Source organism: Pomacea canaliculata, linkage group LG11 (genome assembly GCF_003073045.1).
Source record: "Pomacea canaliculata isolate SZHN2017 linkage group LG11, ASM307304v1, whole genome shotgun sequence".
Lineage (NCBI taxonomy): Eukaryota > Metazoa > Mollusca > Gastropoda > Architaenioglossa > Ampullariidae > Pomacea > Pomacea canaliculata.
Window position 1 is genome coordinate 6916852 of NC_037600.1, and position 18550 is coordinate 6935401.

An 18550-nucleotide genomic window follows, 5' to 3' on the forward strand; every position below is an offset into this window, starting at 1 on the left:
GGAGGCAAATCAAATTGTTTAAAGTCATTGAGTTCTTTGATATGGAATTTTTTTTAACACTAGAATAATTTCTGTTGCTTCGGAAAGAATTCACCAAACGTGTGACGATTATGATGAGCTGAGCGCTCGTCCGGCCTGGGAACTTTAAATAGATTATTTGTGGAAAGACAAGATGTTACATAGTTCACGTTCACTAAAATATCACATGATGACAGTAAAAACCAGACTAATTTTTATTCCCAAGAAAAGTCATATCATTCAAACCTGCCATAAGACTTAAGTCATTAGCGAGGCCTACAACAGCACATTCAATTTGCTCTTTGTCTTGTGACCCATTACTTACTAATGTTATTATATTCAGTCTTCTTCAGCCTTGTTTTTCATCCATATTCTTTGTTCTAATCTCTTACCTTGCCATAACACCCTGAACAAACGCCTGTTTGGTGACAACAATGTGAGGTTTTAAGGTCTGTACAAATTAATGGCTACTTGCTGTCGAACAGTTTGATCGTTTTTAACTCCATAACTCATTTTTCCCTTAAGTGGATTTATGCATTCTCAATTTCTATAATTTCATTGTCATCACAGGATCTGTCACAAACAACTGTAAAAAGAGCTATAACAATGTACAACAACATAAATCCCTCCAGCAGGGCAGCTATCCGGTTGATACAGGAAGACGAATTCATTATTGAGATCATAATTTTTAAAGTCACAGAGAAAAAATACAGACTGATAAGTATATCTATTCAAGACCTTATTGTAACTGTCATTAGCTTATCAATGTCTAGCTTTGTCATTGTGTTAGAAATGGAGCGGGCGTCTGTCTACGACCAGGTATTTGGCGGCAACTATAGCCTCTGTTCAAAATACTCACTAAAAAGTATTATTTAACGGGGGTCCAATCTACTAAACTAACACCGTCTTACAGATAAATTACCATGTCATATGCTGCACCAGATAGTTCCACTTTGGTAAGTTTGCTGAATCCGTTTCATAGCTATTGAAATAAGATGTTTTTTGTCCCGGAGTTTTCCATTTCGCCCTGAAACAGCGGCTTTCATTCTCTACAGAGCTAGGGGAATATAAAACAAAGTGGTGAAGGATCAATGTGGAGGCATGTAATACTTTAATGTTTGCCATCGTACATACTGGCTATAAGTCACCTTCACCATTTCATATAGTAATTCCCGTCTCCTCGTTGTCTAGCTTGTGGCAGATCAGTGTGTGAGTGTCTTAATGAATTTATATACCAGTCTAAGATATTGTGTAGTATGTGATCGTTGTTTGCTATCTTCCCAGTCATCTTCTCAACCTAACTATTAAAGAGTGTTGAAACTCGATAATCCCGAGCATAATGAAACAAGAAACGGCCCTAAATACAAGTTCTACGCAAATGCACAACATGGCGAGTTTCTCAAAAACTGAAGAAGCACCTCAGAAGAAAAAGTAATTTTCGAAAAGAAAAAAACGAAGAAGTATTCTCCACACAACTTGTTTAGCTGCCGTCAATTTTTAGGCTCGTGAGGTGAGTTTTGAGTTTATTATTATAATAACAACAGAAGTTTCTCTTGCTAATGTAGCTTTCAATGTCGCTATTTTCACCACTTTTGTGTATCGAACATGGAAGTCAGTAGAAGTGCAGAGCGCAAATGAGCCCACCCCGACTGAATGAGCTAGATACTGGAAAACTTAAGAAGATCTTAAAAACTTACGTAATTAAAATATAGCAGTGGTTGATCTTTTATTTTACACTTCACTTATTTCTATTAATCACAAAATGAAGTGGTTATGCTTGTACTTCATCATGTTTCTGGGAAGTGAAAGAATAATTAAAGATTTTCACAATTCTGCAAGATAATCCGCCTCACGCTGATTATTAACGTTCCAATTAATTTCCAAATGCTGTTCTATCAATTGCAACTCAAGCACTCAGTAGCATGATGAGAGATTTCTTCCGCTTGCCAGCCCTACAGTACGTAGCAGTGGTATATGGTTGATAGAAGACAGTTCTCTAATGTTTCTCATGGGATCGCCATCCTCAAGTGAAAAAAAAAGACATTCGAAGGTGACACAGTCCACGTGGTACCGAATTAAAGGTGGGAGCCGGCCAGCTACACAGGTGATACACACACTGTCAAAGGATTTCAAGTAAAAACAATTACCAGGAGTAGCGAACCCAATTTTCTTTACACAGATAACCTTTTCTTCAAAGAATAATTATTAATATCTTCCATTGCTTCGGAAAGAATTCACCAACCGTGTGACCATTAGCATGAGCTGAACGCTCGTCCATCCTGGGAGCTTTAAAGGGATCACTATGGAGTGACAAGATTTTCGTCATTCTCGTTCACTAAAATATCACATGATGACAGTAAAAACTAATGTTTCTTCCTCATAAAAGTCATATCATTCAAACCTGCCATAAGACTTAAGTCATTAGCGAGGCCTACAACAGCACATTCAATTTGCTCTTTGTCTTGTGACCCATTACTTCGTATAGTTCCATCCAGGTATCACTTGCACTGCCTCTATTTAATTTCATTCACATAATTTTATTATACTCAGTCTTCTTCAGCCTTGTTTTTTCGAAATTCTTTGTTCTAATCTCTTACCTTTACCATAACACCCTGAACAAATGCGTGTTTGGTGACAACAATGCGAGGTTGAAGGTCTGTACTGATCCACAGCTACTTGCTGTCAAACAGTTTGATTGTTTTTAACTCCATAACTCATTTTTTCCCTGAAGTGTATTTAGGCTTTCCCCCCTATTTCTGTAAACTTCATTGTCAACTCAGAATCTGTCACAAACAACTGCTATATTGTCTAAACAACTTCGCAGTGCTCGGTCTTGCTATTCCCCCACAACTTAATCTCTAAAGCTTTTGGTTGAACATTTGTCACGTTTTGTGATTGTCTTAGGATACGATGAACCAATCTCAGATCTCCCCAAGGGAAGCCTGAATATGCGTGAAAACGCATTTGAACGAGAGAGAGAGAGAAAGAGAAAGAGAAAGAGAGAGAGCTATAACATTTGTACAAAAACCAATTCTCTAGAGTAGAACATGTTGATACCGGAAGACCAGTTCGGTATTGAGATCACTATTATTAAAATCACAAAGAAAAAATACAAACTGATTAGTATATCTATTAAAGAACTTTTTGTAGCTGTCATTACGTTATCAATGTCTAATATAAACAAAGCTAGTAAATGATCAAGTGAGGCATTACTACTTTGATATTTGCCATCGGACATAGTGGCTATAAGTCACCTTCACCATTTCATGTGGTAACACTTGTGATCAAGCTTGTAGCAGATGGTTGGATGTCTTAATGAAATATATATTCAGCACTATATTGCGTTTTACTTTTTTGTATGATCGGTGTCTGCTTACTTCAGTCACCTCAACCTACATAAAAATGTTGAAACTCGAATATCAAAGTGAAACAAGAAACGCTGTGCTAAAATAGGTTCTAGGCAAATCTACGTCATGGCGAGTTTCTCAAAAACTAAAGAAGCACCTCAGTAGTTTTCGAAAAGAAAAACAGCAAGAAGTCTTCTGCACACAATTTGTTTCAGCTTCAGTCATTTTTTTAGACTCGTGAGGTGAGTTTTGAGTTTATTACTATAATAACAACAGAAGTTTGTCTGCTAATGTAGCTTCAATCACTATTTTCACCACTTTGTGTATCGACAAGGAAGTCAGTAGAAGTTAAGTGCGCAAATGTAACCTACCCCGACTGAATGAGCACGAACTGTAAAATGTAACACATTAAAAATTCACGTAATTAAATTATGCAAGGTTGATCTTTTATTTTATACTATACTTATTTTTTTTTAATTACAAAAGTAAATAAGTTAATGAGGTTTAAGTGTGCAAGTACAACAGCTGTCAGAAGATCATAAATCAAGTGAGCAGTTGACCTCTTCACGTTTGCCTTAATTCGTCCTTTGTCCACTTCTGTATATCTCTAAGAACACTTGATGTTGTCCACATACATTTAATGCCACTATTTCAGAATGACATCCTATACAATGGAAGGAGGTGGAAGATCACGTGACTTTTATACCTCTAGCACGTCATTTCCGCTTCGTCTCATTATGTCTACGTTACTCTTGAGTTTTCAAATCTCATTGAATTCAAGAGCTTTAGCACAAGGTCAGTAATTTTCTTATTTTAGTAAATTTTCTCCCGTATTAGCATATTTATAATTGCCTAGTAGTTATTGTAAAATAATTATTTGTAAAATGCATAGTAATGTCATTGACTATAATACACAGAAATCATGTTTTGTTTAAGAGACAAAAAATGAAGATATTTATTTGTAATCTTCTCAGTCAGGTTGTGTATTTGTGTGGTGCACATGACTGATATCTCATACCATCTGTCAAGATTTTTTTCTTAAATAAAGAGCACGTCAATGATTATTATCAGCTTGTGTATGCTGCTCCATGTTTGTTTTCCATTTCCTAAATTATTAGTCTTATTTTTAAAAGAAAGAAAAAAATACATTTTCTTTAAAGTCTTTAACACTGTCAAAGTCCGGACAATACCTAAAACAAAACCGTAGGGTAAGCACGGGAGACGGGTTAATCTTTGTAGTTTTGAATTTCCTCTTTATTACAAAGCCCATCATCGTCTCTCGCCCCTAATGTACCCAGGGTAGGCCTGGTGCACGTGAGTCTGGCGCTGACAACAGGTCAGAGGACGTAATGTAAAATGATAGACGCCGGGCACTCCTGTTAGTAATATACTAATGTTCTTCTGCATTAATGAAGCACTTTGGTATGACTGCTTCTTTGCCCTTCAAAGAATTAGAATTTGTAAAAATAATCAAGGAAGAAACACTTCTGAAACATTTTTGTAAATTTATGGCTACATTGACGAAATTATGTGAATGACATATTGCTTAGTTTTACAAAACTAACATAAGACTGCTGTATTTAGAATTAGTTTTGCGTCTCATCCATCTGTTATTATACACTAAGTTGCCCGTAGCCTGTTGCATTTTAATTCATTCTGTTTTTATAGGCCCTCTCACAAACTTTAATTATAAATGTAAGGATTTGTGAGTGTGTGGGTGTGGGGTGTGTTTTTGTGAATAGACTTTTAGTGATGTTTCTTATTTAGTTGGGTTATTTACATGGACTGTATGTGTTTGTGTGAGATGATAGTTTGAGTGGAATTTAGTTGTTATTAAGTTTTTATTATAAGTTTTTATTATAAGCCAGTTGTTTTACCACGTCTTGTAATTTCTCCGCGTGAGATAATAAAGTTAAATTGAATTGAATTGAAGATCAACATACGTATACCCAAGAAATCATTATAAACCAAACAGGAAAAGGAAACAAAGAGGAATGAGAAAAAAAGAGTTTAAAAGAGGAGCTAATCATTCCTTTCGTCATTGGCTATTGTAGAAAAAAAAGGTTTTACAAATTTCAATAAACATAGTACATAGCACTGTACTAACAGAGACATAATTAGGCATAGTTGTGGTGATTTGCGTAAAAAAACTAAAAACGCACTTCTTCAGTAATCATTATTCCTAACAACCTTTCCCATAATGCTAGTCCTTTTTCACACCATTCCTCTTGCAATGTCATGGTTACTCTCAGCTCTTGTTATTGTTATTTGGTTGATCTTTGTGTTGTCTGTATTTGATTTTATTCTTCGTTTAGTATGGTTGTTTATTTTTGTACAGTTCATATGTTATTTGTTTGTTTTCCTGTCCATGTTTCGTTCTTGTTCTTAAGCGATAAGCGCTTGCTCCTTAGGAGTGTGAGTGTGTGCTTTACAAATTTTGCATTTTTTATTTTTTTTAAATTATTATCATTATTATTTTATTTTTATTATTATTTTTTTAGGCATGTAGTATCTAAACTGTAAAGCCAAGTTTGTTAATCTAGTATTAAAGTTTTTTTGTTGCTTTTTAGATCGAAGTAAGTATTTTTAGTGTTCTAAAATACTAAATATAAAAATATATGTCTGCTTTCTTGACAATTATACCAACGTCAAATGTCTCCATTGTCGATGATATCATTACAACAAGATAGAAAAATCTTTATCGAAGTGGAGAAATGTTTTAATGGAAGCACCCTTTGAATTAAAAATACTAAAATATATCTCCACTGAACAGTCGATAAAAATTAAATAATAGATAAATACAGAGAAAACAGAGAGGGAAGACAGAAAAGGACAGAAGGTAGTTATAGGGTTAGAATATCCTGATCTCGATAGTCTTACTTTACTTCAAATAAGAAATGCAGCTATGAAAAATTATCTTGCAACCATCTGTAGTGTGAGGTTAACATAGTACTTTGTACAGCTTTTACCCATAGTAGACTTTGGCTTCCTTCAAATTTACTGTAAACCGCGATCACACAAATGTGTTTTCTCTGATTTTACAGCGAAAACGAAAGCAAGCTGCAACATTTCAAGTGTCAAGGAGAATGAACCTGCAGCATTGACATGCGTCTTCAGCTCCGATATCAGTGTTACTAAAGACAACTTCGAAGTGGTCCGTCCTGATGGCAAAGGTAAACTTTAATAAACTAGCTCTTCCTCTGGTTACCTTGACATGAACCTTTTTCCAAGGCACCTTCGATGACGGTTTTCGAAAGAGTATCAGTCAGATAACGAACGATCGACAGTTTACCCCGCTTGACGGGGTTTCTGTTGTCCTACAAAGTGTTGCAAAACTAGGCTTGTACTCAATCACTGGATTTACTTTTATTTTTCAAGAATCCAGAATCTATTCAATAACTTGTTCTCGAATGCCTGGATCTTCTTTCCGTAACGTTTAGCAGATAAATTAGGATTGATACTATGACTTTGAAGTAAACGATGCTATGGCTACTTCAGATGTCAATCGTAGCCATTGCCACTGTTGCCAATTATCATTAACCGGATATGCGTTTGTACATCTTCTATCTTTGAAAAACGTTTATCCGAGTACACATGGCTGTTTACCTTTTAGATGCCTTCTCCATTCCTATATATCCGTTTTGAAGTTTCCAATAACCATAACATGTTCTTGTCAGTCCTGCTCTTCATATGAATATGCGTTTGTTACTGTTCGTCAAATTTATTGGTGAAATCTGTGGTGCTGCTCGCTAAAAGATTCATGTTAGCAAGCAGGTTTGAAATATAAGTATATTTAGTAGATCCTCTTTGATGGTAGTACAGTGATCTTGCATAATGTTCTCCAAAAAGATTTTGAAGAATGGAGGTGAAATGAGGAAATGAGAGAGTTTAAGATCCACGACATGTGGCAAGATGTCTACAGGTACGTGTGATGCAAACTTTACATGGACGAATGCGACCAAAGACGGGAAGGAATTGTACTGCAAAAAATGTGTCAGCTAAATGCCTGTTGCAGATGATTATAAAGACGTACTGACGAGATCTTCTGTAAAGTGTATCGTACCGAGTTAACAAAAAAAAGTTTGAATTATTAAAAAAGAATGAAAATAATCATGCGAGAAAGTCGTTTTATATGCTAATATTTTAGCTGGATTTTTAACATTTCAAATCAGGCGTTTTTAATTACTTAACTATATATAATTAATTTCTTTTACTAGTTATCATATCTAACTTAACGTAGTTTCAGAATTTAATTTGCTTGAAAGACCCTTGTACGTGTATTCAAACTAAATATATATATATAAAACGCTTTATTTTCTAATCAATATACAATTGGTGTTCAAATTAACACAAATAAAGTAAAATTTACGTTGAAGTATTAAAATTAAATAGAACAACTGCAATAAACAAAGATAAATATTCAATGCACTGCAAAGAATAGTGCCTTCTGCAGTTACTGCTCAGCTTGTTTGTTTGTTTGTTTTTGTTTGTTTGTTTGTGTTTTATGCGGTGCGAGCAACTATGGCTATATCGCGGCAAAAGGTAGTTCTGACTTTAAAGGATTAGGGATTAGTCTTCCCACGTCATATAAATATGATATTTTGTAAAGAACCAACATAGTAAGTAAAAGATGTAAAGAGGTGAATAAAGTATAAAAAGGGTTGGTGAAACCCTATTGTTTATATTTGATGTAAATTCCTATCTGCTTTAAAAAAGAAAAGATTGCTGCCGATGGACGGATCTAAATAAGGAAAATATAAACTTCTCTGTAAAAAACTGATAACGGGTGGTCTGAAGCTTCGGACAGATAATCAGAAACTGTAAAAGATTAAAATTTCCGCTACATCAGGGACAAAACAGGTGGCGGTTCACCTAGCAAGAGGGTCTTGCTTGCATAGGTGTGTCTGTCCTTAATCTTGTAAGAACTACCTCTTCCTCCTGAAAGGTGACAGAAGGTAGGGTCGGAAAAGGCAGGGAAGGGTGGCAAATAACTTGTTTTGGCCTAGAGTGTCCAGTGCGTTGCATAAGGACTGAATGTAAGCTGAAATAAAGGTTTGAAGTTTGATGAGATAGTGACTGTATTTTACAGGGACTGACATGAAGCTTGCAGCCTGGTCTGCTCTAACATTGCCTGCGATACAGCATGGCCAGGAGCCCAAATAAAACAATGTCCTTGTTTCGCTGAATCTGTACCACAAGGGGGTGTTCAGAATCATTTGAGAGGAGAGCTTGGAGTGCAGAAAAAGAGTCTGAAATAATCAAAAACTTGTGCTCCGAAGAGCGGTGAGCATGCTGCCAGGCAAGCAAGATGGCATGGAGTTCTGCTGTGAAAATAGAACATTCGTCTGCCAGTCGGACTGAAGCAGCCCGTTGCGGATCACAGGATGGAACTGCTGCCGCCGTGACTGGACCACTACTTGGGATTTTGGAGCCATCTGTAAACACAAGGCATAATTCAGGATAGTCAGAAATTAGTTCATAATAGTGTTGGAGATATATGGGGTCACTAGTGTTTCCTTTTTAAAAGCTGTGAGATCAAAACGGATCTCTGGAACCTGAAGGGTCCAAGGAGGGGCTGTTAATGAGAAAGAGGTTCTACCTGATTAATATCTACTCCGGCAGCTTGTAGGTGAGGTGCTACTCAGAGTGATAGAGGCTTTTGCTCCTTGGTAGGAATGGCATACAGGGCAGCACGCTGAGGTCTGAAGACAGCACGATACGCAGGGTTTCCAGGATGAGCTTTTAAACGACAGACACAGGATAGCATGAGTTTCAAACGACGGAGAGAAAGTGGAGGCTCACCAGCTTCTGCGTACAAACTTTGTACAGGAGTGGTGCGGAAGGCATTCAAACAGATGCGGAGCCCTTGGTGATGAATAGGATCGAGAATTTTGAGGTAGGGCTCTCGAGCAGAGCCATAGATGATGGATCCATAGTCTAGTTTGGAGCGGACCAGGGAACGGTAGAGACGCAGCAGGACCGTGCGGTCCGCCCCCCCCCCCCCAGCTGACATGGCCAACTACTCTAAGAATGTCCCAAGCTTTTTGGCATCAAAGGCGTAGAGATTTAATATGAGATAGAAAGGACAGTTTACGGTCAAAGATGACCCAAGGAATTTACTTCCTGGACCACTTGAGTACGTGCGTTGACAGAAATAGATGGGTTTGAAAAGATACCTCTCATTTTGCAAAAGTGAATGCATACTGACTTCGTATGAGAAAAATTTTAACCGTTTTCTGTCACCCACCTTTGTACAGCATTTACGCATAGTTGCACCCGACTTTCGAGGCATGGTAGGGAGCGGCCTCGAATGCAGAGAGCAGTCATCTACATATAACGAGGCCTCCAAACCTGGACAAACATGTTTCAAGATAGAGTCGATTTTTATATTGAAAAGAGTTGGAGAAAGAATGCTGCCCTGAGGGACGACCATTTCCTGTTCCGGAGGATCAGATAAGATAGACCCCACTCTTACTTGAAAGAGGCGATGTGAGAGAAAACTTTTTTATGAAGAGTGGCATACGACCCCGGAAGCCAAGGGCATGGAGGTCCAGCAGAGCTCCAAATCAAAAAACACCCCGAATACATGCTCTTGGCCGACATCCCTGACAAAGGTTTCAAAACGGACCAAGTGGTCCAGGGTGCTGCGGCGTTTTCTAAAGCCACACTGCAGGTTGTAGAGGAGACCTTCAGATTCGAGGTGCCAGGTAAGTCGAGTATTCACCATGCTTTCAAGAGTTTTGCACAGACAACTAGTGAGAGCGATAGGGCGGTAAGAGTTTGGATCAGAGGGGAGCTTTCCAGGTTTTGAGATGGGTACCACAACTGCCTCTCTCCACAAGGGAGGGAAACAGCCGGATACCCAAATAAAGTTAACAATGTCGAGAAGGAGGAGAGATACCTGTGGAAGATGAGTAAGCAGTTGATAAGAAATGTTGTCTGGGCCTTGTGCAGAGTCTTTGCACTTTTGAAGGGCCTGTTGTAGTTCAGAAATAGAAAAAGGAAGATTGTACTTTTCGGAGTTATCGGAAAAGTTACTGTTACTGCTACTGTTTTGTAGAAAGGGCAAAGATCTATCTTTTGGAGTAGGTCTGGCAGAGACATCTGTTCTTTTTCTCCTTTTTTGGCTTTGTTGTTGTTTTATTCTTTTCTGATGTCCACATCATCAGTTTGAGAAAGATTGTCAAAGCTCATTATTATTAGTGTCTTGTGATCAAGCCCTAAAAGTCTTCACTGCCTTTCCTCCGCAGATATTTACAGTTACACAATCATTTACATTATACTATCATCCCATTTTGTTGACAAAAGACTTACCTCTTCTTGTGCGGCTGTAGTTAGGGATAGCAAGTGCTATGTTAGAGTTTTGTCTGGCACAAATCCCTCGTCGCGAGACACTGTCATTTATGAAGCGTGAAACCTTGCTCCTCATATTTATCAAACCTTAAGTTTATTAATTCTAACATTTTATGTGTTAATTGTTGTCAATCTTTTTTTTTGATTTTGAACAAGACTAAACTCGGTGTGTAATCGTGATCTCAAGCTCCGCACACAACCACAACTTGTCAAATCTTTTTAAAACGTCACACCCACTCTCACACACAAATACTTGCAAACTACATTTAAAGCATTAAACCAAAGGACATTTTGCCATCATTTCAGGCTCTAATGTTGCAAGTTGCACCTGGACAAACGGCGAACTGGAGTGTACCACAGCCACAGGGTTCGACGTCAACAAAACAGTCACAGATCACGTGATCATCAGGTTATCACAAGCCACACCTGCTCACACCGGACAATACGCTTGTCGTCTGCAAGGCTCTGATGACGGCGGCTTCACGCACTGTGATTTTGTCGTCATGCCAGGAGGTAGACATCAACACATCTCACTCTACTTTCTCTTCTTTACAAACTCGACTCACTTTCTATCAACCACCTGAAGAGAGCACGGTAGTACCCAGAAGTGATGTATAGATAGTACACTATTTACTGCACGTGATGAGTGCAATTCATTTACTAATTCTACAATAATTATTCTTTATATCATGTTACTTTTACATTTCAATTCCAAATCGTCTCTTAAATCGACTAGTCATTTATCAGTTTATAATATTGACATTTAACTTGTTTTAAGGTACCAATTAATAGCATAATAAACATAAGCCTATTTTGTTTACGATTTAAAAAACCGCACTGAAGTGAGTGCTACTCTTTATCCTGAGTATTAACGTTTTGTTTTCCATGTAAACTGTTTCAACAAAATTTTAAAACAAACTAAAATCGTTTTCATTGAAAGATAGAAAGTAACTTCCAATAGCTCAGCAGAAAGTATTTGTGTAGACCTTTAACCTTCCTACCTGTGCTCTCTGTATAACACAATGAGCTAATTACTTAAGCAATGGACAAATTGTTTGCATAAATTTTGTAACAGTATAGACGATGCCACATTGCAATGGTCAAGCAGGCGGAAAGCAAGTTTTGCGATTATGATGTAGAGATTTGTTCTACTTACATTTTCACAAGAGGTGCGGTTGTCGAGATAACACGTGAAAATATAAAAAGTCTACACACTGTATGTTCATCACAGGTTTTCTTTTAATTTGTGTTTTGATTTTCAGATCCACACGACGACTCTTCCGCAGGTGTAGCTGCAGCGGTTGTTATTCCACTGCTGGTGTTGATAGTCTTAGTAGCCGCCATTCTTTTTGTACTGTGGAGAAAAGGGTAAGTGAGTCTTACCAAGCGTGGATTCATGTATATATTTAATGACTTTAAAAAATTCACAATACATGTTGAAAATAATTTCTTAATAAACATACATCAGTCAATCCCTATTACTAAGATATATTATTATTATTACTTATTAATGCTCTTTAATTCTAAACTCAGTCCTAGGAGAAAGTTCTTTGTTTTTATGATTAACTTAAAAATAATGAAGTGTACAGTTTTACACATAACTGCTTTCACTCTATCAACAGTTACTGAGGCTAATATTCCATAAATCTATATTTATATATATCTTCCACAGTCACACTTGTCTTCACCAGGTGGGCTCAGCCACCATCACTGTGATTTGTTTTATCCTTATGTCACAATCTGTGACACACACATGTTAGTTTATCAAAGATGGGCTACAATATACGACATTTCATCGCATTAGTGAAAAGGTCGTAGGTTTGAAATGCATTATTTCTATTTTTTATCTCCCTTTCGTTTAATGGGAAGCGTGATAAACTGTGTAATGATTAACATAGTCATGCGATTCCATATTTTAGGCTGGTGAGTCAATAATTTACTGTAAGTTTAATATGCATGAAGCTGCACAACGTGGCATGTAAAACAAAATTATTTAATGCTTGAACTCTCTATTGTCTAAATATACATGGGTGCAGTTAATCTCGCTTGAGTTATACAAGAATAAGACATTTAGAGTTCTTATATAAACAGGAACATTTTGTGTACTTAGTCAAAATATTTCCTTAAATAAATTACGAAAAATAAATTGTAATAATTAGAAAGGTACTGAAACATCCCAAACTAAACAATGACATAGTCACTTTGAGTGCTTTTGGTACAGTGGTCCCACACAAAATGTTAACGAAATTTGTGATCAGTATATCAGTGCAAAGATAGGCATTGCTTTTCAGCGAAAAAAACATAAACTAAACAGTAAACTATACATCATTGTTATACTGCATAGCGACAGCATGTACATTCACCTTGACTGACTTTTTTTCACAAATGATCTTCAAAATATCGCACCTGATGTCTCTTTTACTTTGCACATATAGTATCCCATTCCATTTTGCTTTTCTCTGTATAAACTTTAAAATAAATTTGTATAAAAGCACTAAACACATTTAGGCACAACCGAAGTCGTCTACATGAAAGAAAAGAGATAAATGAATAAATGAATATATTATAATAAACTTATATATCGCGACAAATATAATGACAAAAATAAAATACATGTAGACACGTGCAGCTTAAACAAAATAGTCATCAAACGAGAAAGACATCATTCATAAAGCAAGTGATAAAGGTCTTGATTGTGGACCAAAAGGTCATCATGCTGCTTTTATTTTTTTGCAGTAAAATAACCCGCACACAACCATCATCTCCGAAGAGGAAGCAAAGGATGTCTAGGGAGGTAATCATGATCATTAACTATTAGAATATTATAATAGTAAAAGCTAAGATGCTCGAACGCGTAAAACAGTTGAGCTTCTTTAGGAACGCACGTGGATTACTGATTCTTACACAGGTTTCCGAGAAGTTACATCAAGTTTATTTGTATCTAAATCTTCTTATATCATGAATTGCAATGACTTTTAACTGTTATAATGTAGCCAATTTTCAATTTTGTTTACGTGAAGAAAGTACTGTTGCTGGTAGGGTATTTTTCAGTAAAAAAAAAGGACTTGTGCCATTGCAACGACTGTTCACCGCTTTGTTTTTCTTTAGCTGCGAGGAGAGTGAGGAAAATAAAAAAAAATAATTTCACATTATATATATAAAAATAATGTTCTCAAAAAGTTTCACTTAGGTATTGCAAGAAAATATTATTATTATTTTCATCTTAATTTTAGTTTAGGAAACCAGAATAGTATTCAAGTATATTATCCTTTTTGTAAAATATTGCATAAACATTAAATCTTTGTAACAGCATGAAAACATAAACAAAGATAACACCAGAATATAGATGTTGTTTAAACTAATGAGGCATACAGCTTACCTATTGGCCATAAGATATTGTGAACTCTATTTTCAGTATAAAAGGACACCGCTCACGCGTGCTCGGGACGCAGTGAAGGAAAGCGGCCACTCCAGCTCACGTAGCGCTGAGCTATTTTAAGACCACCTTGCTCTCACGTGACATGCAAATGTCGGGTTCAGGCAAGTAAAGAAAGACAAGACAAGATTTTTTTATTTCACAGAAAAACATAAAATACACACAAATAGCAATTATGTAAGTGCATAGTAAGGTAGCCGGTCTTTTCGCAGTATCTCATCAAAACAGGTCATCCATGGTATTGTACACAAGGTCTTTTTCTCTCCTCGATCCCCTACCCACATATATATGCATATAAAGGTACATAAACACAAGCCATAGTCTTACAGGTCATCTGTTGCGCCGTATATTGTACTATCAAAGTCTTTCTTTGTTACAAAAGAATCAAAGCAAAACATTTTAAATTAAATGGACAGTCAAGTGTTTTCAATAAAGAAAAGAGCCAGGGACAGATGGATTTTGTTATGAACTAAAAGAAATTCTAAAAAAAAAAAACAATCCGGAAAACTTGTAGGTGGAATGTCCTACTCAGAAGAAAGTATTCTTACTTGTCTAGCAAGACGAGAGAATATAAGAATGTTTGAAAACTAGCGTGCTAACACATTTTGAATATTGTCTGTAAACTGTAACATGTTGCACTTGTAAATGTTAAAAATCACTCTTACCAAATATACATCAGATTTTTTTGTGACATAATGAAACAAACTAAATTAGTAGACATTAAATAGCATTACGCATTATGCACATTAAACAAACAAACAAAACAAAACAAAACTATGGATTGTCACAAAACACAAACACAAATGTCACAAAACACAAACACAAAAGAGAGAAAGAGAAGAAAAAAAAGGAAGAGGAATGTGGAAAAGAACAGGATTCGCGGGCTCCTCATTAGACCACAATGTAATGCATTCTCACTTAAAAACAAAATAACAGACAGAAACATTCAATGTGTGAAGAAAAGCTGCTTACATGGTATCATTTTAGTGCAAAACATTCTGGCTTACTATTTATTGTGTAGTAATATTTTTTCTACATGATATCTTTTTTTTTATTTCCAATACAATGAGTTCACACTTAGATGAATATTGAAACATTTGCACCGGTAAATATAAAACTTTGCCATAATTAGAATAAGGCTGAATATCTTATCTGTCATAAGCTCATTTTGGACTCCAAATAGTATTAGCTGTTTCTTTACTTCTATCTGCTCACAATGAGCACATTTTTCTTTTAACTTAGTAAAGAGATACTTCCAAAATTGTTTAACAATAATACAATCAAAAAACAAGTGTTCTATAGATTCCCTTGACTGAGTGCAGAAGGTGCAAAGATCTGAATCTCTAAGTTTTATTTGATATAATAGTGTGTTTGTAGCTAAAACACGATGCAGAATACGATATTAAAACCACTGAAGTTTTGTATCCATTGTAACAATAAAAGGGTGAGCAAATATTTGTCCCCACTGAAGGTCTGGAAAACTTTTCCCATTTTCTAATGCATGTAGGAGGCGTCTGTGGACACAAAGTTTATTATATATACTTTGTGCCTTTTTATGCTTGATTATGGCTAACAGTGGTGCATAGCATGTAGTATTTCTGTCTGATTGTTTCCATAAGTGACCAATCTTTCTTTTATATCTGACAATGGCCATGATTCTACTGTAATATTCGAGAAAGTTTATATTTTTGACATGTATTTGTTGGAATATTTAAATTTCATAGGTATTCATTATTATCAAGTAAATCCCAATTTTCATAATATTAAGTTTAACCATTTTTCTACTGTTTTTTGTGTATCATTTTTGGACAGAAAAGTATTAAAAATAACGGTTCATGTAGAAATTCTGTAAGTGACAAGGGGTATATCTAATGCAAAAGTCTGAAAAAATAGGCAAATACATCTTTCCAAATACATTTGTTTCAGCAATATTTCCAGAAAGTATCCTCCATACTGTTAAAAATTTTTAATCTGTGGATGAATTGAAATCAAAGGTACTTCCACCTGCATTTCATGTACAAATCTTCCTTATCCATCTCAGCTTGAGTGCATTATGAAAAGCATTAATATCCTTACCTTTAGTCCCTTCTGAGTATTTCCTGATAACAGGATGTTCCTGATAAAGCAGAATTACTAATATGCTCAGATCACTGCTGGTGTGCAAATTAAAGTTATTTAAGTGCTAATTACAACTGATTTTGCTTTATTTGATTTGGCTTGATTAATACCAAAACTCTCATAACTTAATGTCTTTATGTCTTCATGCTACATTTTTGCTGTAAATACTTTTATACGGTCTGTTTTTCAAAATAAATGTTAAGTGAAAAAATGTCAAATTCCTTCTTACGTCTTACTTAATGCGTGTTGCGATTTGCCTGAATTTTATGACAAACTGGAGACCTAATGAGAGGGACAAATGAAAAGCTTCCAGCCAGTTTTTTAAAAAAAGTAAAAGTTTATGGAAGGTGTTGAAAATCTAATAATCTGAGTCCAGATGGTCGAGGTCATGCGTCTTCGTCTGCATCACATATAGTGAGCGAAATGTCCGTCTCAGTGGCAACAGAATTCGTGTTTTAACAGTTGATGTCCTTTGTCAGACGTGGCAGTTAGTTATCCGATTCTTGTCGAAGTTGGAGTAAAATCGTCTCAGTTGCTGGTGTAGAAGGTCAACTCACTGTTGGGGTAGAGTGGATAGGTGGGGCAGACGGAGAGCGAGAGGTTGAAGTTCCCTGCTGTCTACCCTTGTTCTTGTGCCTCGGTTGCAGGTGGAGCTGCAGACAGTTTACATGTTGCTCTTCTGGGGAGAGTGTTGTTGTTGTTGTTGTTGTCCCCCGCTCGAATCACGTCATTGTGTTTCCCGTCCTTCTGTTAATCTAATGAATTTTTTATCTAGTGTACCAATGTGACCATTTTCAATTTCATTTTTAATCACAAATATTTCCAGCATTTTTAGAGTCTACCACCTGATATAGACCACACATCTACACATCATGTTGTTAGTCTTTGAATCTTGAGACGGCTGAGAGCTTAAATTGACATCATAATTATTTAAGTCACAAAGAAAAAAAGACAGACAGATAAGTATATCTAGTCAAGACCTTGTTGTAATTGTCATTAGGTTATCAATGTCTAGTTTTGTTATTATGTTAGAAATGCAGCGGGCATCTGTCTACGACCAGGTATTTGGCATCAACGGAAGCCTCTCTCTGTTCAAAAGACTCATTAAACAGTTATACTAAACTCAGGAGCTTATTTAGCGGGGTCCAATCTACTAAACTAACACCGTCTTACAGATAAATTGCCATGTCATATGCTGCACCTGATAGTTCCACTTGGGTAAGTTTGCTGAGCAGCGCTTTCCCTTCACCTCATGGATATACAAATGGGTCAGAAACGTATACATTTCTTCGTGTATGATAGAAGTGGTAAATACTTGCTTTTTACGTCTATCGTGTGAGCATGCATGTCCGTGTGTTTGTATATAAATAAAGAAGTTATAAAAGTAAAAGTCTTTGACAATTACGATCCTCTTATAAATAACTGCCATAAATAACGAGGTGTTAGTAACTAAAGGAAAAATATGTTTTGCATTAAAAGAAAGTTAGCATTTATGCGAAGAAAAGTCTAAAAATTTATTTTAACATACCAAGTGATAAGTTGCCCTGGAGTGCCAGAATTGTACATTCTTTTCAATATCATCATGTAAAAGCCATGAAATGTAGCTCGTTCTTGTATTCTAAGCTTCGCTAGGATCACATCGTCAGAAAAACTATTTAAACTAGTAATATCCGTCCTGAATATTCCATCTTCAATTTCTAATGTTTTTGTCGAGATAACATGCGCTATTTTCTTTTCTGTTTTTGCCCTAGGGCAAAGGATATCCTCCAACTATTTCGTAGAGGGACTTGCCTCTGCTTTTTGCCTGGGATGATCGTTGAATTCGTTTCATAGCTATTAAAAAAAGATGTTTTTTGTCCGGAGTTTTCCGTTTTGCCTGAAACAGCGGCATTCCTCCTCTACATCAGTGGTTCTCAAGTGTGGTCCGCGGACACTAGTGGTCAGCGGGCATAAGTCAGTGGTCCGCGGCTGACAGTCGTCATGTGTCAGCAAAGTGATGTTTAAAGTGATTGCATTCCTCGCATTAACACTTTAATTACAAAGAACGAGGTATAAGTAGTTTTATGTCAATTTATTACTATACTACTTTTACAAAAGGAATTTAGTTTTGAATTAAAATGAAACAAATGCGGCAATTTAAATTTGAAATTCATAGTACAGACTGATTTTTAGGCCTTGGTGGTCCGCATAGCTTTTACTTAAGTAAGGTGGTCCGCGTCCGAAAACTTTGAGAACCACTGTTCTACTACATAACTAAGGGAATATAGACAAAGCTAGT

At 36.2% G+C, this 18550-nt stretch overlaps 1 protein-coding gene across 1 annotated transcript; it reads left to right on the forward strand.

Moving 5' to 3' along the window:
* Positions 1 to 1508: 1508 nt before the first annotated feature.
* On the forward strand, positions 1509 to 14217 carry LOC112575695. The gene is made up of 7 exons (XM_025257673.1): positions 1509 to 1528; positions 4021 to 4160; positions 6410 to 6538; positions 11025 to 11231; positions 11981 to 12086; positions 13455 to 13512; positions 14134 to 14217. Exons 2-7 carry the CDS (start codon positions 4022 to 4024, stop codon positions 14215 to 14217), a joined length of 723 nt encoding a protein of 240 aa, XP_025113458.1. The 5' UTR covers positions 1509 to 1528; position 4021.
* The last annotated feature ends 4333 nt before the right edge of the window (positions 14218 to 18550 follow it).